General features: G+C 50.0%; 1 protein-coding gene across 1 annotated transcript in view; it reads left to right on the top strand.

Annotated features, from left to right (window-relative positions):
- Lgr6 (leucine rich repeat containing G protein-coupled receptor 6) overlaps window positions 1-25,629 on the top strand; it is a 122,700-nt gene that overhangs the window by 28,455 nt on the left and 68,616 nt on the right. The window contains exons 2-4 of the mRNA XM_034513281.2: window positions 2,357-2,428; window positions 4,719-4,790; window positions 14,312-14,383. Of these exons, the coding sequence (XP_034369172.1) occupies window positions 2,357-2,428; window positions 4,719-4,790; window positions 14,312-14,383 (216 nt within the window). The remainder of the gene's footprint in view (window positions 1-2,356; window positions 2,429-4,718; window positions 4,791-14,311; window positions 14,384-25,629) is intronic.

The following is a 25,629-nucleotide window of genomic DNA, read 5'->3' as shown; positions in this document are numbered from 1 at the left end:
TTTTTTGGTGGCACCTCAAACCTTCTCCTTCACGAGGATGAGCCAGGCCTGGGATTTGAGGGAGAGGAATTCAGGATTTCCTCTGTGAGCATCCCTTCAGAGCTGGGGGATCCTGAGGGTTGGACCCAGGCTAACCTCTACCCTCTTAGTTCCTCTTAGTTCCACTGGCTTTCGCTGTGACCAGTGTGCCTCCTGCAGCTGTCTCTGAGCCCATCCACCTCAGCCCGTCAGGCCTGCAGACGCTCTTCCATTCCCACAGAACAGTGGGGAGGGAGGAGGCCAGAGCGGCCCATGTTGCACATGCCATTTTTTCTTGGCTTCACCCTGCATGGAATGTCTTCCTTGGAAGACATGGAGTCGGAACCCAAGCTTTATCAAAGATAAAGCATTTGAGACTAAACAGTCTTTTTATAGACTAGAGCTGGGCTCTCTCAGCACATGTCCCTCACTGTTCCCAGCCTGCCTCTCTGAGCATGCATGGAAAGCAAACCTTCTGGGCACACAGAACCTAGAAGGTTTGAGGGTGCATCGTACTTCTGAGGAAAAGGGGGAAGGCCTTCTGGAGAACTTCAGGAAGGCCTGTGCTGCTCCGTGATGTGATCCACCTCTGTATAGCCCTAGGGAGCAGCACACAGAGACAAGAGTCAGCTGGTAGGAGTTTGGGATGGGATGAAGCCCAAATGTGTCAGGCATCTGTAACATCGCCACTCAGTTAGGCACAAACAGAAGAAAATGTTAACATTGGGCAGTCCCCACAAATCAAGTCATCGGCTCTCCCCCGCCAGGTCTGTAGAGCTGAGACTGTTGTACATAAGACACCAAGAGGAGAGTGGAAGAAAGAAGGCAAATACTTATTAACTATGTACTATTTACCAGGCAGTCTGTAAACATTAGCTCACCTGATCCTCACAAAGGCCTTACCTATTAATCCTTTTTTTTTTTTTTTAAATGGATGAGGAAATGGAGGGTCACGGTGGTCAAGGTGGGTAACCAGAGGAGACATTTGATTTGGGGGCTCTCTGACTCCATTCAACCCTCTTTTGTTTGTTTTTAAATTTTACTTTTTAAACTTTTGTGTGCGTTGGGGGAGGGGGTTGTCCGGGGGAACATTGAACTAAGTTTGAGCATTGGTTCTCGCCCTCCACCATGTGAGTTGGGGGGATGAGCCTAGGCCATCAGCCGCCGCGCCCCCCCCCCCCCCCCAGAGACAAGTCGCTGGCCCTGTTTGTTTGCTTGGATGTAAAAAACAGTTCTCCTGGGATTATGGTAAGGTTTAAATGGGATTATTTGGATAAAGGCTGGTTAGTGTCTAGCATTAAGGTGGGGCTTCAGTAATGTCGATGGGATTATAGTGACAGTTTGTGTGCAGGGCATTTTAGGGGCCGTAACACAAGTTCTTTTGGATAATATAGGCACGTTAGAATGCTTTAGATGGTGACTACTCAGAGACCAGCTCTGCACATCCAGATAGATACTCAGGTACCTGGGCAGCTTCTGGGAAGTTCCAAGAAGTCAAGAAAGGCAGAGGTCTGGGGAAGCAGAGCCAAGAAGAGGAGGCTGGCAGAGACCTCGTCTGGCAGGGAAGCCCACCATTACTGAGCGGGGCAACACATGTGACTGGGGAAGAAACTGGGTTCAGGAACATCAGAGCCTGCTATACCGGTAGTGACCCTGGGTCTCAGAATGAAGACTGTATTCACTAGGGACCTTACCTTCCTGCTATGAAATCTACTTCTTCTCTTTCTCCTTCTCCTTCTCCTTCCTCCTCCTCCTCTTCCTCTTCTTTTCTTCTTCCTCCTCCTCCTCCTTCTCCTTCTTAATTATTACCATTAGTTAATATTATTAATTATTATTTTTACCCCATGGCTCCTCTCTTAACAGTGAGGTGGTTTTTCTGGCTAGCCATAGCTAGCCCTGGAAGAACCTGCCAAAGGAAGCATGAGAGCAGAGGGGACAGCAGAGGGGACCAGAAAGTGACCCGGTTTTTTTGCACCTAGAGTTACATGTGGCTGCTGTTGCTAGACAGCCAGTGGGGTCCAGATGGCATGGTGGGAAGCCGGACAGTGGTGGTGCACACCTTTAATCCCAGCACTTGGGAAGCAGAGGCAGGTGGATTTCTAAGTTCGAGGACAGCCTGGTCTACAGAGTGAGTTCCAGGACAGCCAGGGCTATACAGAGAAACCCTGTCTTGAAAAACAAACAAACAAACAAACAAACAACAACAAACAGATGGCATGATGGGAAGACGGAGGAACAGTGGGAAACCCTAGCGTTCCCCCGAACAGGGCTGGAGCTGATCATCATAGTTAGTGCAGACCGGTAACCATAGGCTGCTCTCCACTTTCTCTCCACCCAGAGACCTCAGTATGAACAACCTCACGGAGCTTCAGCCGGGAGTCTTCCACCGCCTGCGCTTCCTGGAGGAGCTGTGAGTTGATGGGTGGGCAGGCGTCGGGGTGTGGGTGGGTGGAACTCTCTGGTCAGCAGCTGTAGGGACCTGGGCTCTCCAGAGCAGGCTGGAACTGGGAGAAAGGAAAAAGCAGGGCTCGGGAAACAGGTGTTTAGTTGCGACCTGATACATGGGCAAATTCCTGAGTCCCAGTGTTAAGCCACGAGGCATTGGAGGTGTGAGCCAGCGCTCTCTGCAGCTTTTTCCCCTGCCCTTTGTTTTAATTAAACTAAATTAATTAATTAGTTTGTTTGCTTATTAAGACAGGGTCTCACTATATAATCCAGAGTGGTCTAAAGTTCACGGTTATAGCTCAGAGTGGTCTTGAACTTAAGACTTATCTTGCCTCAGCCTCCCGAGGACTGGGATTTTAGGCATGTGTCACCATACTCAGCATAGCTTTCCTTCTTTTAAAAAAAACATTTTTTTTTTCTAAATTTTATGTGTATTGGGTGGGTTCATGTATCTCTGTGCACAACATGCATGCCTGTTGCCCTGGGAGCCAGAAGAGGGCATCAAAGCCCTTGAAACTGAAGTTATAGATGGTTGTGAGAGCTGCCCTGTGGGTGCTGGGAATTGAACCCACTGTCTGGAAGCACAGGCCATGTTTGTAAGCGCTGACTCATCTCTCCATGGCCTAGCTTTCACTCACGATCCCACCTTTCCCTGAAAATCACCTTTGAACTTTCATCCCTAATATAAAGGCCTGGGGGAAGGAGAAAGTTCCATGTGGGCGGAGCTGGTGGTGGGCAGAGGAGCCGGGTTGAAAGGCGGCAGAGGTCATTACGAGGTGGGCGTGGCACAGCTGGGATGGGAACCTAACGGAGAGCTAAGGGATTTATTAAGGCCAGCTCTCCATCTCCCACTCCCTGAGATGGGGCTGGCCCTGTAGTAAAGGCCCCGCCTAAAGGAGCAATCCACCACCTAGGCCCCCAACACAGAACCCAAGGGTGGAGAACCCAGCTATCATCTTGTAAAACAACAAATGTCAAATAAACAGACAGAAGCAACAGCCCATCAATGGTGGAGATTAACCGGGGCCTCGGGTGCTCTGGCTCTGTCACTGAGCTGAGTCCTCCTCATTGAAGCTGGCTGTGGCTGGGCATGCCTTTGCACAGGGGAGGCTGAGGCAGGAGGCTTGTAAACACCAGGTCATCCTGGACTGCCTAGTGAGGCTCTGTCTAAAACCAACAATGACAAAGCCCCAAACAACATCAACAACAAACAACACACACACACACACACACACACACACACACACACACACACACACACACACAAACCAAGCCTCAGTTTTCCTTATCTGGAATTCTGGGGGGTAATACAGGTTGAACATTCTCAGTTCAAAAATCTGAAATCTGAAATCTGAAAATTTTAAAAGACAGGGTCTTAGTATGTAGCCCAGGCTAGACTAGAATCCTCTATGTAGCCAAGACTGGCTTTGAATTTATACTTTTCCTGCCTCATGCTTCCAAGTACTTGGATTACAGGTATGTGGTACTACATTTAAAATCTGAACTATTTTGTGCACTGGTAGGCCACCACGGTGGGCAGTTCTGCACCTGGCTTCATGTGACAAGCACGAGAACACTGAAATATTGTAGAAGTCAAGGACTGTAGCTCGGTGTTGGGGCCAACACTCCCAGCATGCTTGAGGTACTGGCCTCCATTTTTAGTACCCCACCAGACAAACAAGAAATTATTGCATAAAATTACATACATACAGGCTCCATGTTTGTAAAGCAATCACATTTTGGTCTAGTTAGTGGGATGCGTAGGGGGGAAGGCACTTACCACCAAGTCAGACAACCTAAACTCAACAGAGAGAACCTTAGGTTGTCATTTAACTTGTGCATGTGGGTCATGGCACATACTCACCCATATGCACGCACATTTGCGCGAGTGTGTGCACACACACACACACACACACCAAATAAGTAAATGTGAAATCAAATAAAATCCAGTGAATGTATGTTTAAGCTTGGACCCACCCCCATGACAGCTCATTATCTGATGCAAATATTTGGAGATCTGAAGAATCTGAAGGCCAAACACCCCTGGCTCTGAGAATTTTAAATATGGGGTACTCACAGTATCCTGCCCCTCCCAGGATTAACGGTGAAAGAGGAGCTGATGCCGTGAGGTAGTGAACCACAGAGCTCAGGAAATGCCAGTGCTGCCACCACCTCCCTCCTGTACACCAAGGCTGGACCTCACCCCCTTCATGGGTTCCCTGGCAACACCTCTGACCTCTATCTTTAATTCACAGGCGACTCTCTGGGAACCACCTCTCACACATCCCTGGACAGGCATTCTCCGGCCTTCACAGCCTCAAAATTCTGTAAGTAGAGGTTAGCCCTTTCACATGAAGATGTAGTGCCGAGGATGGCAGTTGGGGGTGGGGTGGGACTGTCACTCAGAGTCTGGCACTCGCCCTGGTTTCTGTATCTTCATTCCTTATTCCTCTCATTATTTCTATGTCTTTTCTTTCCCTCATCTGATGTGTAAACACAGATTAAGAGGAACCCAAAGTGCCTGGCAGCCCTTCAGGGACCAGGCGACTCTGTTTACAAATGGTGATTGTTGCAGGGCTCCGTTGGGGTTTATTTTATTTTTTACATTTATTATTTATTTGTGTGTGTGTTGCATGAGTGTGGAGGCCAGAGGCCAGCTTTCAGAAGTTGGTTCTCTCCTTCTACCACGTGGGTCCTGAGGACAGAACTCAGGTTGTCCATCAGGTGTGGCAGCAGGCACCTTTCCTCACCGACCACATCCTTGCTCCTTTGTTTTAAGTTTTGAGGACTGGGGATGTAGTTCAGTCGGAAGAATGTTTGCTTAACATATAGGAGGATCTGGGTTCGGTGCTCAACTCAGTAGAAACGGGGCATGATGGTGCATGCCTGTAATCCCAGAACTCTAAGATCCTCATCTTAGAGACGTCCATAGGATCAGATTGCTTCATCCATAAGGTCCTTGCCACGTGAGAATGAGGACCTGAGTTGAATCCCCAGCCCCGTTATAAAGCCAAGTGCGATGGCTTGTGCCTATAAGCCTGGCACTTAGAGGGTTGAGGAAGAAGGTGGAGCCCAGGCTCAGTTGCTAGCCAGCCTAGCCAAAGGGGTGAACCTGGTCCCAGTGAGAGACCTAGTCTCAAAAAACAAACAACCCCCCCAACCACACAAACCAAATCAAGCCAAACAACAAAACAAACAAAAAATGAAACACAAAAGAAAGAAAGAAAGAAAGAAAGAGAGACAGAGAGAGAGAGAGAGAGAGAGAGAGAGAGAGAGAGAGAAAGAAAGAAAGGTGCCTGGTGGTGACTCATGCCTTTAATCCCAGCCCTTCAGAGGCAGCATCAGGCAGATCTCTGAGTTTGAGGCTAGCCTGGTCTACAGATCGAGTTCCAGGGCTACACAGAGAAACCTTCTCGAAAAACAAAGCAAAACAAAACAAAAAAGCAAGGTGGAGGCGGTTGCTTCTTCCTGAAGAATGACCCCGAGACTGACCCTGTAGTTTATGTGCATGTGCACACACACATGCAGCTGCACATGCAACCACACACATACAGCTGCACATGCAATCACACACATGCAGTTGCATGTGCACACACACATGCAGCTGCAATGCAATCACACACATGCAGCTGCACAGCCATTAAAAGGCATGTGCATACACACAGATGAACTTCAACATCATTCTCACCTATATAGTTTGGAAACTTTGTAAAACCCAGTACTTTAAATTTTTTTTTGTTTTTGTTAACATACAAGATAATGCGTTTTCTTTTTATTTTTCTCTGTGCTAAAATCATTTTAATGTCCTTACTAAGGGGCTATCTCAAGACACTAGCAGATGGGAAAGTAGTATTCACTATGACATTTTATCCATATGTGTCATCATACTTTTGCTCAGACTTACTACCCCCCCACCCTTCTCATTCTTCTGTTTGTCCATTGATTTGTTTTGATTTGTTTTTGTTTTTTGTTTTTGGTCTTTGTCTTTTTGAGAGAGTATCTTTCTATGTAGATCTGGCTGACCTGCATTTCAACAACTCAATAAGTAGACCAGGATACCCTCAAATTTGAATTGATTCCCCTTGCCTCCTGCCCTTGTAAGCGTGAGATACCCCATACAGCTTTTTTCTTTTTTCTATTTTTTTTCTAGACAAGGTTTGCTTAGTTCAGGATAGTTCTTCCTGCTTAGCTCAGGATAGCTCAGACTCTGAGGTGCTGGGATTATAGGTATGTGCACGCCCAGCTCCGTATACGCCTTTTTCTCTTCCGTGTTTCTCCTCAGTCTCTATGCCTCCAGCTCTTAGCTCTCACAATTATTGTGAAGGGATTTCCTTCAAACTGGGCTGCCTCTTCTAGCCCCTTCATACCTTCTTAGGATCAAAAGGAGCATGAGGTTGGGAGAGGACCTGGGTTCCTTCACTTAGCTCTCTTGCAAGTGAGCCTATTGCAGAGAAGGGAAGGGGCGCTGTCCACTCCCACTCTAACCCATGAAAGGGGTAAAGGTGTGAGGAGATAGGAAGGAGTGGATACAGAGTCTGAAGGAGATCAGAAAGGGCACAGCATCCCAGGGACCAGTGTGAGAAAAACGAACATTTGAGGGGCTTTTCCTGAAGCAACAGAATGAGCTCTAGGGGCTTCCCTAAGGCGGCAAGCTCCTTCCAGGTCTGCTGTTTGGTCCTGACTCTATGTGCAGCTCTTTGTACAAGTTGTGCAGGTTGTTGGCTGCACAAAAGCATCTGAACCAGGGGAGAAGGCCTGGACCCCAGTTCCGTGCCGGGGTTTGGAATGGTATCTACCCAAAGGCAGATCCATCTCCTGTTTTCTCAGAGTAGTTCATGACAGTGGCCGTTCCTCTTGACCTTCCAGTTTCCAGATGATTGTCGGTCTGTATCTGAGCAATTTGTGTCTCTGGTCTCCAGCTCCTCTCTCCACCTGCCTCTAGATGGCTGACCCTAGGGCTCTGAGGCCTCTGTGGATTTACTCCCTATAGCTGTCCAGGGTGCAGGGGCGGGGAGTGGGGGAGGAGGCATCTCGAACCCACAGCACAGTGCAGGCAGACTGCTTGGTGGCTTATCTGTGCCCAGTGGCAGGTTTGGACCTGCAGTGGGATTAGAAAGCAGGGCTCTGTTTGCTGGGCCTTCAGAAGATGTGAGGCTCACATCCCATTCCTAAGGCTCTGGCTTAGAGATGAGCCGCTTCTTTCTTCTCTGCCTGCATTAGGCAATAAATCAAAGACTGGAAGAAACCGCAATCGGCCCGCCCCCTTTCAACCAGCGGCGCCTGGGCCTAGTGAGCAGGTTGGCCAAAAGCTGTGTGTGGGAGGCAGGACAGCCAGGCTGCTCACCCCTACTCTGTCAGTGACCCCCATTTTGCTCCATCTTTGAAACCACCAATCACTAAAGCCTTGTATCTCCTGTCTGCAGAGCTCCCTTGTTCAGGGACACTAGGCAGGCTGGGGACCCCCACCCACCTTCCCCAGAGCTTCAGAGCAGGAGAGTCCATATGTGTCCTGGGTACTAAGTCCTTTCCAACATCCAATGTCACTTTTGCTGGCTGCAGGTTCTTGTCTCTCAGACCTGTAAGAAGACTAGAGCAGTAGAGCCCACTCCCACCCTTGGCCTAAGAGCTTCTCTCTGTACAGGAGACCCTTGCTTTCTACGCTCAGACCATTCCCAAGGTTGTGGCTTTTTTTTCTCTGAGGCCTGGCTAGGCCTAAAGGAAATGGGCAACAGAGGGCAGGGAAGTGTTAGAGATTCTCTCTCTCTCTCTCTCTCTCTCTCTCTCTCTCTCCCTCTCTCGGCTTTTTTGAGACAGGGTTTCAGGTGTAGCCCTGGCTGTCCTGGAACTCACTCTGTAGACCAGGCTAGCCTTAAATTCAGAAATCCACCTGCCTCTGCTTCCCAAGTGCTGGGACTAAAGGCATGAGCCACCACTGCCTGGCTTGTAAGGAATTCTCTTTGCTTCTCTTCTAAGGGACTGCAGCAGAGTCCCTCCCAGGTGACATCCCCATACTGGCTGTGGCCCTCCTCTCCTCTGAGGGATCTCCAAGTCCTCAAGCCCCACCAGCTTAGAGCAGGTCGGATCAAGAAGGTCTAGCCTTGCACCAGTTCTGTCCCATGAGGCTGTAAGGGTCCAGATGCTAAATTCACAGAGCTGTTCTAAGGGAAAACATACTCCTGATGCCCCAGACATGTGGGGCAAAGCCTGGACCTGTGGCTGGCCTGTTCGCTGTGCCTTTGCAGGGGCAGAGCAGCTGTAGGCAGGTTCCTGGATCCTGGCACCAGCCCAAGGAGATAATTGGATGTGTTGTGTTTCCCCACTTTACCTTCCTGCAAAACTGTCATCTTAGAAAATGAACATGGTCTAGCCTTGACCCTTTCCAGCCTCTGTAGATCATCCAGGGCATAGAGCCACTCTGGTTCAGGTCAGTGTAGCCCTATTTAGAACAACCCCGCTGAGCTTCAGCTGCCTCGCACTAGGCCCAGATTTGAGTAACAAGGGTGGAGGCTCAGGGGCTTCCCTCCCCTCTTTGCTTTTAGAAACCTGAGTAGGAGGTTTCCCCAGGGGCCCTGCTCCTGGATAGAGCCCAGAGGCCAGAGTGAGTTTGTGACTCAGGATTCCTAGACAGTACCCTCTCAGTAAAAATGTTCTAGAAGCTGTTCACTGCTTCTGATCTTGGCCCATCCAGTCCAAGCCTGGCTGGAGGCAGAAAGGAGTATGAAGGAGTTAGATCTTGGGCCCAGTCCATGGAAATCTAGTGTGCCATCAGTTGTAGCCCTCTTTACACTGTATGGAGCTATCTCAGGTTGACATTTCCGGCTTCCTCTCTGTTTGGACTGATGGATTGAATGGAACAGACCTGGGAGGGGCTCATGTTGCTGAGAGCACTGAGATCTTCAGCCTGGCTCTGGAGACGCTGTGAGGAGCCCAGGGAGAGCTTCTAAGCTGCTCTTAAGCAAGAGGCCAAGTTCCATCCTCCCAAGAGACTGGATGGCAGGAACTGGGGTTCTTCAGCAGCAGAGAGACATAGGGCTAGACTCAAGGCCTACCAGGAAAAGGGGTATGGGGAGGGTGGCAGGGAAAATGGCTATTCCTCAAGACCTAATCTTCCTTTTAAAATGAGGATGTCGGAATGGATTCCTCAATAGTTTTAGTTGCAGAATTACAACCCAAACCACACACATTGGCCAGTGGCAATGATGCAGGTCTGTACTTCCAGCGCTGGGATGGCTGAGGTAAAGGACCACTGAGTTCAAAGCCAGGCTTTAGATAAACTGTCCCTCAAAAAGACAAGACCTGGAGCTGGAGCGATGGCTCGGAGGTTAAGAGCACATGCTGCTCTGGCAGAGGGTCCAGGCTCCGTTGTCAGCAGTCACATGGTGGTTCATAACCATCCTTAACTCCAGCTTCATCAGCTCCAACATCCTCTCCCGGTCTCCTTCGGTACCAGGCATGCACAGTGTGCACATACATACATCTAGGCAATACACTCATATATGTTGAAAAAAAATCAGTGGCAGAGTACATACCTAGCATGCACAAGGCCCTGGGTTTGATGCCCAGCACTGCAAAAACAAAACAAAAACGTGAATACAGCAAACCGATGAAGGACCTTTTTACAGGGTGCAGAGGGTGGGTGAGCTTCAGACCCTGCCTCACTCATCCACTCAGGTATCCCCTTGGCACCAGATCTAACAGAAAGAGCCTTAGGAAAACACTGGGGTGGGGGTTGATTCTCTGCTAACTGCCCCCCTGCCCTGGTCTCTGAAATTCATGGTTTCTGCCCCTAGGTGCCTCTCTGGCAAGAGAAATATTCTGAGTATGTGGTTTTTTTTTTTTTTTTTTTTTTTTTTTTTTTTTTTTTTTTGTAAATAAGTTGGGAGGGACCAAACTTCTACTAGACACCTGTTTGCACATTGGACTCAATCTGGAGCTTGAAAAATAATAAAGCAACATCTTTTACACCAAACATAGCCCCAGAAGCTTAAGTGGGCCATCCTGTGGCCTGAGTATTTTCCAGGTGCTTCTAATGTGCATCTAGGACAGGGAGCAAAGGGTTAAATCCACATTGCCCCACCAAGCCCAGCTATGGCTAGAAAGAGTGGCCCTCAGAGCCTGGTCCTAATGTTGCTCTTAATGTGATTTGTGACTCTGGGAAAATCACAAATCACAATCCCCTCTTTCAGCCTCATCCTGGAGAATAAAGGGTTACTCCCTCCCAACAGTCTTTCCACCCTTTCTAAACCAACTGTGCTTCCATACAGTAGTGCTGGGGAAGGAGTCCGGGAACAGTGAAGGAAGCAAGCGAGGCCCAACACCAGTGAGCACTCCACACTCCAGCTTGCTGGGTGTTGATGTCTGTCCCAGCGTGGCTGTTGGGGAGAAGCTGAGTTCCCTGACACTGGAAGGAAGGAGAGCTAAGTGCCATGCAGAGGTGCTATTTACAGATTCTGTGCCTTGGAGGCACAGTATGGAGACTTTAAAGATCCTTCTGGGGCCAGTGAGACAGTTCAGTAAGTAAAGGCCCCTGCCACCTCCAGAATCCACGTGGTGAGTCATACCAACTCTTGGAACTTTTCCTCTGACTTCCATATGAATACACATGCATGTGAGCACGCACTCGCACACACACACACACATACACGTACGCACGCACACATGCATACACACACACACGTATGCACACGTATATGCACACACACGTATGCACGCACACATGCACACACACATACACACACACACATACACGCATGCATGCATGCATGCACATGTACACTGCACACCCACATGAATAAAAAAAAAAAAAAGATCATTCTAGATCTCATTGTCTGGGACACAGCCAAAAAAAGGTGGGAGTAGGGCATGACAGTGCTGATACGTTAGGGGTGCTCCTCACCTGTGCGGTGAAAAATTGTAGCTTTGGGGACCTCGGAGTGGGTATACACAGTGACATCTGCTTACCCAATCATAGTTTCTCACGTGTCCTTGACCTGAGCATACTGTGAGCTTTGTGTGGGGATCATGAGAAGCAAGGTACAGATCAGAGTAACGAGGTGCTCACAGCTTAGAGGTCAGGAGGTGGGAGGGATAGAAGCACCCGCAGCAGCCAGCCAGAAACTCTGCCAGCTCCCTCGCCTCATGCTCAGAGCAGAGGGTTTTCAGGTCCCCAGGGGTTTCAGAGCTCTACTGTGGGGTCATCTTCAGGCTTGGTGTCCACCCGGTTCCAAGAGGGCAGCTGAGTCAGATGGTTTTCCTGGCTGCCTTGTTACTTCTGAGTGGTTGTGTGAGATGCTCACACACGCTAGGCAAGACCTCACTGCTTTAACTACATCTCATCCTTCATCACTATCATCTTTGTCTACATCATCATCATCATCATCACCACCACCACCACCACCATCATCATCATCACCACCACCATCATCATCATCCCACCACCACCACTGTCATTTGGATAACTGAGGATAAAGCCCAGGGCCTTGGGCATGCTAGGCAAGTTCTCTGCCAATGAGCCATACCACCAGCGCTTCTGAGAAAACGTGTTGTCTCTAGGTCTCTTCTCTTGACCAAGGAGGGAACTGAGGCTCAGAGAGGGGGAAGTGACCTCCTTAAATCAACCAGTAAGCCATAGACCTGAGACCAGACAGTAACAATGACAATTGATGAGATACTAGGATGTTATGAGTTCCGTCTCTGTAAAGTCAGTGACCTGCAGGGACCATTTTATAACGGTCCATGCAACCAACAAACAGAGATGTCTGTCACACTTCTACAGTCACACAGCTGAAGAAGGGCAGAGCCTAGGCTTGGGATCCAGGCTCTACAGCTTCAGACATGGGATGTTGTACTTTTCAGTAAGTTGAAAAGACACAAGTTTAAAAGTGAAGTCTGAAGCCCTCAGTGTGGGCAACATCCCAAGCATACAGCAGGTGCTCACTGGGTGTTCACTCCCCGTTGCATCCTGGGAGCCTGGCTAGCTGCTGAGGCAACCTATCAATGCTCATGGCCCTTCCTGTGACAACATGTTTAGGGCAGCCTCGGAGGTAGGTAGGTAGGTAGGTAGGGAGGGAGGGAGGGCTCAGTTCTTCTGCCTGTGTTGGTAGTTGGTTACATCAATCCTCTCTGCTCCCTACCTACTTCCTGAATTTGTCTTGCACCTCCTCTCACGTCTGCCCGTGGGGCAGGAAAGACAGTTCACTTGGTAAGGTGTGAGGACTTGGTGACATCCCTGAAACCCACATTGAGAAGAAAGCTCCATGCCATGGTAAACCCTTGAGCTCGTAACCCCAGCTCTGGGAGGCAGAAACACACGAGTCCCTGGGGCTTTCTATCTGGCCAGCTTAGCCTACGGCGAGCTCTAGTCTAGTGGGAGAATGACCCTGTCTCAGAAAACAAGGTGGGCATCTCCTTAGGAAGCTGAAGCCGTCCTCTAGTCTCCACATACATAAGCACCCATGTTCATGAACACACACATACACAGACACATACACACCACACGCACGCACGCACGCACGCACATATGCATGCACGTTCTGGTGGTAACTGCTGTCCAAGGGCCTCCGCTGTATTTCTTTTTCTTAATGTATTCATTTAATTTTATGTTCATGGGTTTTGTCTATATGTATGTTTCTATATGTATGTTTGTCTATATGTATGTACCATGTGTGTGCAGCACCCCTGGAGTCCAGAAGAGGGTGTCAGGTATCCTAGAATTGGAATTACAGACAACTGTTAGCCACCATATGGGTACTGAGAATTGAACCATGGTCTTCTGAAAGGGCAGCCAGTGCTCTTAACCACTGACTCATCTTTCCAGACTGTTTTGATTTACATATTTAATTTCCCCCTTTCCATTTCTGTACTTTCCTGCCAGCTTACCCAAGGCCCCTGTTATGCCTGGATCCCCTGGAGTCAGCAGCACCCCGTGCAGAGATGCCCATTTTTCTGTCAGTCCCTGTTGCGTGCTCCCTGACTCTCTCTCCTGCATACAGGGTTTCTAGGCCCCCAGGAGCTTCGTGGTTTCTGTCTGCAGTACCCTCCTGGGCTTTGTGGCTGGCTCTAGTGCTTAGACTGGCAGCCTCAGAAACACCTACTTAGTGTGTGCTTATGTGACCTTAAACCACCACAATAGGCTGATGACGGGGGCACTTCAAATTGCTTCTGGAGGCAAGGACTCCAGAAAGCTTATCTTTTCGATGCCCTGATACGTGAGGGGCAGTCTTCAGTCTTACTTTTATCCACGTCTTCCATCTCACAAAGAATCCCGTAGCATCTCAGCTGAATAGGGAAACAGGCCTGGGAAATAAAACTGAAATACTTCCTGGCCCAAATTCAGCAGAATTTGAATGTCATGTCATGCCATGCCATGCCATGTCATGTCATGTCATGTCATGTCATCATGTCATGTCATATCTCTCTCTCTCTCTCTCTCTCTCTCTCTCTCTCTCTCTCTCTCTCTCTCTCTCTCTTTCTTTCTCTCTCTCTGATATCCTTTCCTACTGTAACCCATGCTATCCTGAAATTCAATATATATCCCAGGCTATCCTTGATCTCTCTGCCTCCCAAGTCCTGGACTAAATGTCCGTGCCTCCATATCTTGCTCTCCCTTCTCTTCATCGTCCCCTTCTTCCCACCATGTCTTCCAAGCCCACCTGAGGCACCTCTGGTACACTAGGCTGCCAGTCCCCTGTGTACATCCACCATGTCTCATTCCCGATAACGGGTCAGGAGGCTACACCTCAAACTCTGAACTCTGAAGCAGGGGAAGGGGGAGAGTTTCTAAGGAAGAACCCCTATCGCACTGCCCTCAGTACCCAGTGACCCTCACAGACCTCTCTCTCCCCTTCAGGATGCTGCAGAGCAACCAGCTCCGAGGGATCCCAGCAGAGGCGCTGTGGGAGCTGCCCAGCCTGCAGTCGCTGTGAGTCACTGAGGGCCCACCTTCTTAGTCTGGGGCACAACCCAGGCCCTGCCTCACTGCCCCACTCACTGGTGTAGACGGTGCTCCTGGCTCTGCTTTCTTGAGGGCTTCATTGTCATAAATGTGTGTGTCTATGGCACTTGTGTGTTTGCAGGACTGTGGGAATGGATCCTCCCTAGGTAGGGCCACCAGGACTGCTGTCCTGGGGCCACTGGCATTCTGCCATGGGAGCTGGGTTGTGGGGTGGAGACTGGTGTCCCAAAGAAATACCAGGAAGGAGCTGTCTCCTCTTAGCTGGCTTTTGCCCTGGGGCTCAGTAGGAGGAGGGGGGCCAGGTTCAAACACCTTCTTCCCTCCTTAGTGGGGTTAGGGAGTGGTAGTAGGTACTGTGATCATAGACTCTGGGCCACCCAGGATAGATCCCATCCCCAGGGAAACCTGCAGTTCCCCTTTTACCCAGCAGGGGAATCATGGCAGCAGGACTAAGCCTGTCCATGGAAGTGGGAATAGGTATTGGGATCAGGGAAGCTGGTACTGCCCACCCATTGGGTTGAATGTACGCTGTGCCCAACACAGGGCTGGGAACATGGTAGGTGCCTCACACCTGCTTATAGAAGCCAATTGGAGTTTTGGTTGCATCTTTAGCCATCCAGTGGCATGAATACATATTTTGGGGAAAATCAAAGTTGGAGCATAGGACTCAGGTAGCATTGCCATTTAGCCTGCTGGAACCTAGGCATGAGTGGTGAGTGTATAGGACCAGACTTCCAGTGTCCTTGGCTGTAGGTTCTGCTGTAGAGAACCGTGCCCACAGCATGGATGTGAGAATCAGACAGTCTTAACATGTCATGATTGTCCCTGAGCAGAAGGAAGGAGATAGGGAAGGTGGCTTCTCTTTGGATTCTACCTTTAAATTGAGGCTCCCTGGCTAGTCACATCCACCACTGTTCTGGCTTTCTTCTCTGTGAGTACAAGGGTCTACACTGCTTCTGTTGCCTGAGTGTCCTGGGTGGTAGAACCTTCTCCCCCTCCCCATTCTCTCATTTGTCTGCCCTCCATCCAAACGTGTCGAGGCCTCTGGCCCCAGCAGCCTCTCCCTCCATCCAGCAGGATAGGTGGGCAGGATGCCCTGGAGGCCAAGGTCAGGAGCTGAAGCCAGGAAAGCCTGTGTGTGCTGTCTTGCCAGCAGACTAAACATTTGCTTAGGACACCAGCAAAGAGTTGGGAGAGCCAAAAAAAAGAGGTGGTACGTGAGGTGGGGGCAGGGGTGACATTTCAATCAAAGCATCAAACGGACTTGTAGGAAAAACTTGGACTTATTTGGAAGTTAAATCATTAATTAAAAGAAAAAAGTGAGTCACACCTTGTGCTGGAGGTCCCTGAATGTCCTGCTTTCAGGACAGGCCTGGCACTTCTAGTTAGATGGGCAGTTACCTCATGCTTTCTGAGAATGTGCTGCTCCATAGCTTGTGGGAGTAGAGCATTCACCCTGTCCCCATTGCACCCTCTGCTTAGGCAGATGAAGGCAGAAACCAAAGGCAGATGGCTGGGTCTTGCCTCTTACGGTCCAGAGAACACCAACCTGCCAGGCAAAGGTTGGCTTCAGACTGTGCCTCTGATCCTGACTACATGCCTCAGTTTCTCCATCTGCAAAGTGGGGATAATGATCTTACCCTGCCCACCTCCAAGGTCTTTCCTGAAGAGAACACGTGGAGTCCATTTGAGATGGGTAGAGAAACAGAAGGCTCGGCACAACTGTTCATCTAACCAGCCATTGGCTTGTTCATTTCAAAGTATTTCTGAAGCCGTACTAAGTCAGCAAAAATGTGATTTAGTTCTTGAAGGGCCAGAAAATGTCAATCATGTGAAGAAGCAGGGAAGGATGCAGTGGGCAGAGGGACCAGAGAGAATTAAGGTAGAGAAGGGGGAGGAGACTGAGTGAGCATTAGGGAGTTTGGCTGAACTCTGTGTGTGTGTTTGTGTTGTGTGTGTCTGTCTGTGTGTGTGTGTGTGTGTGTGTGTGTGTCCTTAGTCAGGGTTTCTATTCCTGCATGAACAGCATGACCAAGAAACAAGTTGTGGAGGAAAGGGTTTATTCAGCTTACACTTCCACACTGCTATTCATCACTAAAGAAAGTCAGGACTGGATCTCAGGCAGGTCAGGAAGCAGGAGCTGATGCAGAGGCCATGGAGGGATGCTACTTACTGGCTTGCTCAGCTTGCTTTCTTATAGAACCCAGGACTACCAGCCCAGGGATGGCACCAGCCACAGTGGGCCCTCCCACCCTTAATCACTAATTGAGAAAATGCCTTACAGCTGGATCTCACAGAAGCATTTCCTCAAGGGAGGCTCCTTTCTCTGTGATAACTTCAGCTTGTGTCAAGTTGACACACAAAACCAGCCAGTACAGTGTGTATGCATGCAATTGTTCATGTGTATGTGTGTGTACAGTGCCTTGCGTGTGTGTGCATGTGTATAGAAGAGTAATGAGAAAGTACCCAATGTGAGGACTTCAAATGGCTGGGGTTATAATCCTGAGCTTTTGGAAAGTGGAAGACTCAAGAAAAGACCCCACTCCAGACATCAAAGGGAGGTTCTCCCACCAAACTTAGTCCTCACCATGTCAGGTACCTACAGTAAGACCATCTTGTTTTAAGACAAGAGGACAAAGGTAGCCGAGCTCACTGCCCATAGGCCCGTGTATCACCTCCATGTGTCATCTCTACCATGTGGCTTTCCCATCACCATCTTTAACAAGTGTCCTCAGCTAACTGATGAGGGGACCTGCAGGAAAGTTTTGGGGCTATCCAAGGTAGGGTTGTTGAGGCATTGGCAGGCATATTTCAGCTATAGGATTCCAAAGACCATGAGGGAGACTGTCCTTTGACTACCATTGATCAAGACCCTTCTCCTCTTCCCAGAGCAGGAGCAAATGACAATGTCCTGCTTTCTGCTGGAAGCTGGTGCATCAACGAGGTACAGGGGCATGTCACTTTCTTTTCCATATGTCTTTTTTCCATAGTGTGAGCTGTCCTTCTTAGAGCAGGCAAGATACACAGAGGGGCTCATGCTATCTGACACGTCCATAAAGTGGCATTTCTGTTCCCCTAAGCCATGCTCAGCCCTCAGTCAGACATGGTTCTACCTTCTACCAGCTAGAATCAGACACAAGGAACAGGAACTAGGTATGAGGTAGGTCTGGAGCGGGCAGGGACAGCCAGCCTGCATTCCAGGGTCCATGTACTGAGTTGGATGTGGCACATGAGCTATTTGGTTTGGCACCTGGGCTGGCAGCACCTAACCCCCCAGCACCCTCCTTTGCACACACTTACTTCCTCTCTGACCAACATGGGAGGAGTACAGCCACACCAGACATGTCATGCCAGTCGTGAATCCAGGCCAAGAGAAACCACTGGAAGCCAGTGGAGCCTGGGGCTGAATAGAAACACGGTGGGGGTGAGGCCTGGCAATGGGGAGAGCCCACAGAAAAGCAGAAGCAGGGCCCTCAAAGGCAGCGCCAGGTTAGACTGGGGCTGGGAATCTTGGGCAGCACAATGGCAAGGAGAAAGAGAAGAAGACAGAAAGAAAAGCCAGTCTTAGAAGCTCTGGCTTCTAAGGGGAGTGTTTATCACCAAGGACAGCCACACAGGATGACCCTGGAGAAGAGACTCAATAGTAAAACTGAGACCCCAGGATCCAGCCATCCATCTAAACCACGGAAGCCACTTGCTACTCAGAGGAAGAGTGAGGACAGAAGGGAGCTACCAGGCTACAGGGGAAAGCCAAAAAGGAGAGCTCATTTGGCAATGGCCATCATGCCAATCTTGAACACTCCCAGGTAGCTCCCAGGTAGTTATGACCATTTTGTAGATGAGGCAACTAAAGCCCAGGGAAGTTAAGTAGCTCACTTGAGGTCAAATAGCTAGGCTTGAACAGAGGTGGGATTTTGCTTTAGTTCAGACTCCATAGTACCAAGGTCTTCCCTCTTCCCTTAATACCTTTTCAAAAAGCTCTAATACCTTAGGATGCAGAGATTTGGGTTCAAGTCTTGACTTTATTACTAGCTGTCAATCATCTCTCCTCTTTGAGCCTAGGGTGCTCTGTTTCTAAGATAAGAAGGTCAAATAAAATGATTGGACAGCCAGGCTTCCAGGAGATCTTCCTGTCTGATGATGATAACTTCCTGATAGGGTCTCTGGTCTTGTTCTGGAATGGCTGCTGACTCCTGAGACTTGTTTGTGTTGGGTCTCAGTTTCACTGTCTATGCTCTGAACCAAGTTCCCTGGGAACTTCACACCTAGCATCTTGGGAACCCAGCAGAGTTGGGGAGGGAGAAGAAAGACATGTGTTCAGGAGAAAATAACGGAGCATTTGAACATTCAGTCTCATGGCAGATGTCTCCTGAGCACAGGAATAAGAGGGGATCCTGGGAAAGATAAAACAGGTGCCCCCTTCTTCAGACTGTGACCTACTTTGAAGGGACAGCTGCACACAGACAAATGCCCCAGGCCAGGCTAATAAGAGCAGTGTGCAGATGACACTTGCTGTGTGACAGTCTCTTGCACCTGTCGGTCCTCACAGCACTCCTGAGGGACCAGTGCTACCACTGCTTTCCCTCCTCACTCCACAGATGAGCAGCCCAAGGCACAGAGAGGTGATGTTATTTCAGTAGAACCACCATCAGAACTCAGGCGGCCCCAAGAGGAAGCCACTCACACATCGACTGTACCTAGCTGCCTCCAAGACCGAGTCTGAGTGGCAGAGGAAGAAGGTGGCCAACTCTGGGGATTGACTATTTCGGGGCTCTGGGGACCAGGGTATTTCTAGGGCACCTGCTCCAGGCGCTGTTAGGCTCTGCCATATGAGCTGGGGATCCTAGATGCAACTACTCCTGCCTCTGTATTGGAACTTTAAAGTAGAACCTTGATGGAAGATGGGGGAGGATGCTGTAACCTGAAGAGCTAGGGTCTGCCAGCATGTTAGCCTTATTGCTGAGAACTCTTAGCCTTGGTGAGAACCTGAGGACTTTTCTAGAGATGGTACTAGCATGCTATGCCTAGTGACCATGCTTTTGGAGGGTGCACTGAGACTCCAGGAGTTGATGTAATAGCTCTGCTTACAGCCCTGGCTCATAGCATGGGGCAGAGGAGGGTCCACAGGAATCTTCTGGGCTGACTGTAGGACTTTCCTCTCTATCCATAGGTAAATTGTCAGGAGGCTCCAGGGGAGTCTTGGGTGGTCTCCAAGAGCCCAGTTAAGCCTGGGATAGGGATGGGGCATTCCCTCTGGGAGGCATTCTCCTGGGTCTCCTGAGAGCAGCATGAAGAGGAGAGGGCTGAGGGAGGTGTCTTTGGGGAAAGGACTGTGGGCAGAGAATGGGCAAACTTAGTCACTGGTGGAGCTCACAAAACAATGGGTCTCCAGTTTTTTGTCCAGAATAGCTGATTGTATCACCTGGGACCAGTTCACTATGGCAGTCTCAGCCCCGTGGGGCACTATGGTACCAGCATTCCACAGGTAGAGGCAGAAGGGCTCCAGTCCAAGAGCAGCTTATGAAATATAATAAGCCAGGTCTCAAAGCAAGCAATGCACACTCCTAGGTCCCAGCTCATCTCCACTGGACCATAATATCTGTGGGTGGACTTGACTTGTCTGAGTCCTTCGCAAGTCCTCCAGTGATTCTGACCTAGTGACCTACTGACCATTGAAATAGAGATATGGGGGGAGCTTCCTTTTCTGAGCCCCCTTAACACACTCCAATAGTGTGGCTTAAACAGAACTTTACACTGACACAGTCCTTCAGGCGCTAGCAGGCTGTAGTTGGCTGGAGATCCTGGGAGACACTTTGCCTGCCTCAGATAGCTTCTGGTAGCTACTGGCATCCCTTGTGGCTGCATTACTCCTGTGTCTGCCTTCCATCTTCTCCTGGCCTCTCCTCCTCTCTTCTGTCTCCCTGTCACCTCTGATTGGATTTTAATGATCTCATCTCAATAGACTTCCTTAGATTGTATCTGCAAAATCCCCAAATGAGATCTCTTGGACTAGTTCTGGACATTTGGATGTGGACATATCATTCGGGGTCATGTTTCAGCCTCTTACAGGGGAAGTTGTGAATGAAGAGGAGAGATGGTCCCAGAGCACTAGTTGAGGGTCAAGAGTTGAGGCTGGAGGAGGATGAACTGGTACACTTCTATCTGTAATCCCAGTCCTTGGGAGGTGGAAGCAGAGCGCTGAGGGCCAGACTAGGCTACAACAGCCAGGGCGTCAAGAGGAAACACTCACAAACACTAGAAACAACAAAATAGCTAAGGCTGTCAAAAGGAATTAAACAGAGAGGGGTGAGGGTTCATAACCGTAGCCTGCACCTGCAGGAATGAGGCAGCAGGAGACCCAGAGCTGACAGGAGAGGACCAACAAGGCCCCAAGTCCTGAGAACTCTGATCTAAGAGCCCAGCCTGAAGTTGCCCAGTAAGCCACGAGGAAGGGAAGTCCCCATCTCCAAAGCTGGCCTCAAGCCCTGCTGGTGACTTGGTGAGTTCTGTCGGTACCCTACCTTAGCTGCTAGTTAGGGAGGGCCCTGGGGCCCAGCTGTGTCAGGGGGCCTAGCAAGGGGTCCCTAGGGACATGTGGGGTGGTGATGGCCTCCCTGACGTGGCTATTTCTGGCAGCATGATTATATGCTACCTTGTTTGGATCGTCCAGGGTTCCGGGAGTTGATTACTACATGTGTCTGCACAGAGGCTGCTCTGAGGTGGGCGGGTGGGCAGACTCGCAGCACTTGCAGCCCATGAGGGTCCCAACATGAGTCACTTGGCTCCTGAGAGGCACCGAGAGCGTGTCAATGGTGGGATGGGACCTTCTGGTGATTCTTTCAGCCATAAATGCTAGTCTGGAGCAGACTTGGCTCCAGCTGGGCCACCCAGGAGCAGCACTGTGCTCCTGTACGATCTGAAGCACTGTAATGCAGTCAGGAGCTCCTCATGTCTCCTGCAGGTTGTTTCGGGGCTATGTGAGGTGCAGGGGCTTCTAGGGTCAGATCTACCTGACTGAAGCCTTGACTCCTAAAGTCCCTTAGAGATCCAAACTAAGAGAGCAGAGCATCCAGGGATTGGCCTGGGAGCTCAGATTAGGTTTAAATTCCAGGGAGCCCTCAAGCAGAGCCCAAGGCTGAGGCTGTCCTTCCCACACAGGTTTCTCTTCCATCTCATCCACCCAGAGTCTCTCTGGGCAAAGGGCCTTTCCTAAGCAGCCAAGGCCATGGCAGGGCCTTAGTCTGAACTCTGGGAATGTCTGCACAGATAGGACTCCACCAGCCCCACCCCCACCCCGTCCTCTGTCTCCCTACTTCCCCCTTCCTTTCCTTAGGCCTCTCTTTATTTACCTATCCTTTTCTGCTTTGTAGAATGCTTGTAACGCACCGTGGTATGGAAGACACTGGGTTAATAAATGAGGGTCCTTCCACTTAGCAGCTCATGACTTATGTGAGGATGTCAGAAAGCCAGGTCTTCATCTTCCCTTCAACCATGCTGTTGGAGCCAAGCTCCTGAGACAGAGAAGCCACTGCAAGAGAATAGGTTCAAATCAGGTATAGAAAAGGGAGCTGAAGCCCTGGGAAAACAGAGTGTGCGTGACTGGGAGCTAACGTTTGCCAGGTGCTTCGAGTGCGTGCAGCGAGGCTTAACGTGCAGCAGACAGGGGTTCATTTATTCCTTACCATCCATCTCCAAGAAAGATGCTGGGACCTCCGTTTTACAGACAAGCAAATGGGGCTTTAGGGAGCAGCTCACAGGCAGCCCATTTTGAGTTCTGAGTTCATGCATTTTATCTTTTTAAAGATAGAGTCTCACTCTACAGCCAGACTGACCTCAAATTCATGGTTCTCTTACCTATGCCTACTGAACACTGGGATTATGGGCCTGTGCCATGATGCCTGACCCACAAACACTCTTAGCAGGACTCCAGAATCCCAAGAGCTTAGCTATGAGGGAACCTAAAAGACTATATACCTCCAAACTCCAGAGAAGCTTATCAAGTAAAAATCCGAGGTCCCCTTTTCTCTGACCTCCTGAACTGGTCCTGAACTCTGGTTCCCCCAGGATTGGAACCAAGGCATCTGGGTTAGGACACTCCCCTCTGGGGATGGATTCAGTGTCCATTTTGGGAACACTGTCCATACATATCCTTGATGCTCAATATGCCTCAGCAGCCTGGAGCATCGGCAGCCTCCTGGAGCATGTAAGACACACAACGCCTCAAACACCACCCAGAACTCTTGATACAGAGTCACCCCATCCTCTAGGTGACCAGGAGTTTGACTTCAGAATCACTTTTTTTTTTTTCAGGATCTGGGGGTGGTGGTGGACATACCCTGAGCTTGATGGAACCACTTTACCTACCAATCTCAGTAAGATGGACAGCAGCCATCACCGTCAATTTCCCACTGTTCTTAGATGTCAAGGACCTTCTAGACAAAGTTCCCAGTGCTTAGAACTCCCCATTCATTCTTCTGCAGCTGCCTGTGCACGTGGGCTGGAGATACAAGAATTTAACTGGCTTAGTTTTGGTGCTTCCTAGAGGCTCGAGAAGTACTGGATAACCCCTCGAGAGTGGATAGAAAGAAATGGTTAGATCTTGTGAAGAACTTCCAGTGGTCAATAACTCCAAAAGAGGGTGAAGATGCTAATTTTCTTGTGAAGATAATTCAGGGTTACTTGGCTTGGGGATGGGGGAAATAAATATGTCTGTATCTCCTGACATCTCCCCAGAGCTCACATGTTCCAGGATTCTTTCCCACTGAGGCCTCAGAGCAGCCCAAAGGGGAGGTGAGAGAAGCTTCAGGTGACACTAGGAAATGGGCCAGTCACCCCTGTATAGCTAGAAACTGCCTTTAGGCTCTATCCCCTGTCACTCTGGTGAGAGAAGTGGGTCCTGAGCCATGGAAGCCATGTGGTCTTTATAGAAAGTCTCTGGGTCATTTCCCATCCATTGATGAGCCTAAAGAGTGCAGGTGGCTACTGGCCACTCGCTGTAGACTGGGGATCCGCAGGTTAACTGGAGGAGGCAGAGAATGACCTTGGTTCTCGCTGTGTCCCAGTCAGAGATGCCTGGATACAGCCTGCCCACCCGGGATCGCAAGGCCTTAGTGTATCGGAGCAGGAGAGTCAGCAGTCCAAAGGGCTTCTTTTCAGATGAGGAAACCGAGTCACACAGAGGGAGGAGCATTCCCAGTGTCACCCAGGAATGAGTGCAGAAGCCCAGGCCAGACCCATGTTTTCCTTTAGAAAGGGGATGAAATATTTATGAGCTTGTGTGGCCACTTAGGCCAGATGGCTGTAAGATCAGTTGTTCTGGAATGTGACCCTATCCGGGGACTGTTGCCAAGGTGGCTTCCTTCCCCTCACCAGTCCTGACACCTGTTTTGGGACTCAGAGCCAGCTCCTTCCCCCAACTCTCCCTTAAACAGCTCCAGCAGGTGGGGCAGGGCAGCGTGGAGTGGGGAGGCTGTATCAAAGAGCTCTAGACTCTTGGACAGGGACTGAGACGAAGCAGGTGAGGAGTGAAAACTCATAGTGTTTGCAAGATGAGCCACATGCACGGCTGTGGTAAAGGACGCAGGGCTTGGATGGGCCTGGCAGTCCATGCTAAGAGGTGTCGTCCTCTGGCTTAGCAGTCTCTTGATGGGGTAGAGGAGGTAGGGGTAGGGGTACTGTGGTCCTGAGCTTTTGCTACCTTCCCCTTGTCTTCAGAGGTGTTTTCAGGCTGGTTTGTGGTTATATTCCCTGCTAAATTCAGAGCACAGTACAGCCTCTGGCCCTAGAAAACTTTGAGTAGAGGTGACCTCAGCCCCATCCTTAGCAGTGATAACCACTACCGTCAGGGTAAGATGGGAGGAGCAGGAGACGGGGTGGAGAGGAAGGGACTCTGAGATGCATGTACCTCATCCAGTCCTCATTCAGCAGCAGGTCTACGGGTCCACCTCTCAGGGCCCTGCTGTACAGCCTCCAGCTGCCTCAGCTTTTCTCACCAGCATCCTCCTGGGGCTGCCTGCAGTGGAGGCCCTGCTGGCTGATCAGAAGGGGAAGAGCCTCTAGGCTCACGCTTCCCACCCTGGCTCTCTACGTCTTGCCTGGCTCTCTCCCCTTGGCTGCTACTAAAACTGGTTCTCCTGTTCTCCCTGCCCCTGGCTGCTCCTCCATTTTCTCAGCAGACCCCTCTCTCCTAGCCCATCCTCTAAGAGGTACCATTCTTAACAGTCTGTCCTCAGAGTCTAACTGTGGGCTGATGATTCCCAGGGGCGTCTACTTCCTCAGCCTAGGTTAGTCCACTGAACTGGCCAGTGGAGTCTCTGCTTGGTGGCCCCAGAAGGGCCTCACACATTTTTCAAAGTCAGCCTATCGCCTTCCCTTCCACTTTATAAGTTCTGATTCCCTCCATCCCAGGGAACCACACCATTCATTCACTTCCGCAGTTTGGCAAACGGGTGTCAGCTTTGACTCTAGTACCCCCAATACCTCCGATGCACCGGACTCCAGGGACTCTCCCAGTTGCTCTGGAGCAAGCCCCCCTTCCCACTAGCCTTCTAACTGGCTTCTTGCTTCTATTCTGGATTTGCCCTTTGCCCTTAACTGCAGCCAGATGGGACTTAAAACACAAATCTGAGCAAGTCACCCTGCTTAAGATTCTTCAGCGTGATCTTGAAGAAAAGGCCCAGATTCACACAACCCTGCTCCCCACCCCACACATGGCTCCTGACTTCAGGAGTGTGGTAGAGGGTTTGCATCTGCTCCACTGGTTGCTGCTGCTCTCCCTGGGACACAGGCTCCTGCATTTCCTTCTCAGTTCTCTCACCTGCTCATGCTTCAGTCAGTATGGATGTCTCATGCTGCAGGAGCTTTGGCTAATCCCTGTCTTCATCCTACAGTGCTGAGAGACAGCCGGCTGAGGCTCAGTATCGCCTTCCAGTCCTGGTGTGTTTCTTCTCAGTCCTCTGAATTCTGTCCAGGTGAAGGTGGTGTGTCTCCACTATTGCTGTTGTCAGCTTTGGAGACAAAGTTTCTCTGTGTAGGCTCAGGCTGACCCCAAATTCACTATCTTCCTGCTTCTGCTTCCTGAGTGCACCATCATGCCTGGGTTTTTTTTTCCCCTTAGATTCTAATTCAGAAGCTGTGCACAGCACATAGCAAGCACCGAGTGACTGCCAGAGGCGCCCTGCTCCCCAATTCCCATCTTGAAAACACCTCTGATG

Source organism: Arvicanthis niloticus, chromosome 10 (genome assembly GCF_011762505.2).
Source record: "Arvicanthis niloticus isolate mArvNil1 chromosome 10, mArvNil1.pat.X, whole genome shotgun sequence".
NCBI lineage: Eukaryota > Metazoa > Chordata > Mammalia > Rodentia > Muridae > Arvicanthis > Arvicanthis niloticus.
This window is presented reverse-complemented; position numbering and strand designations above follow the sequence as displayed.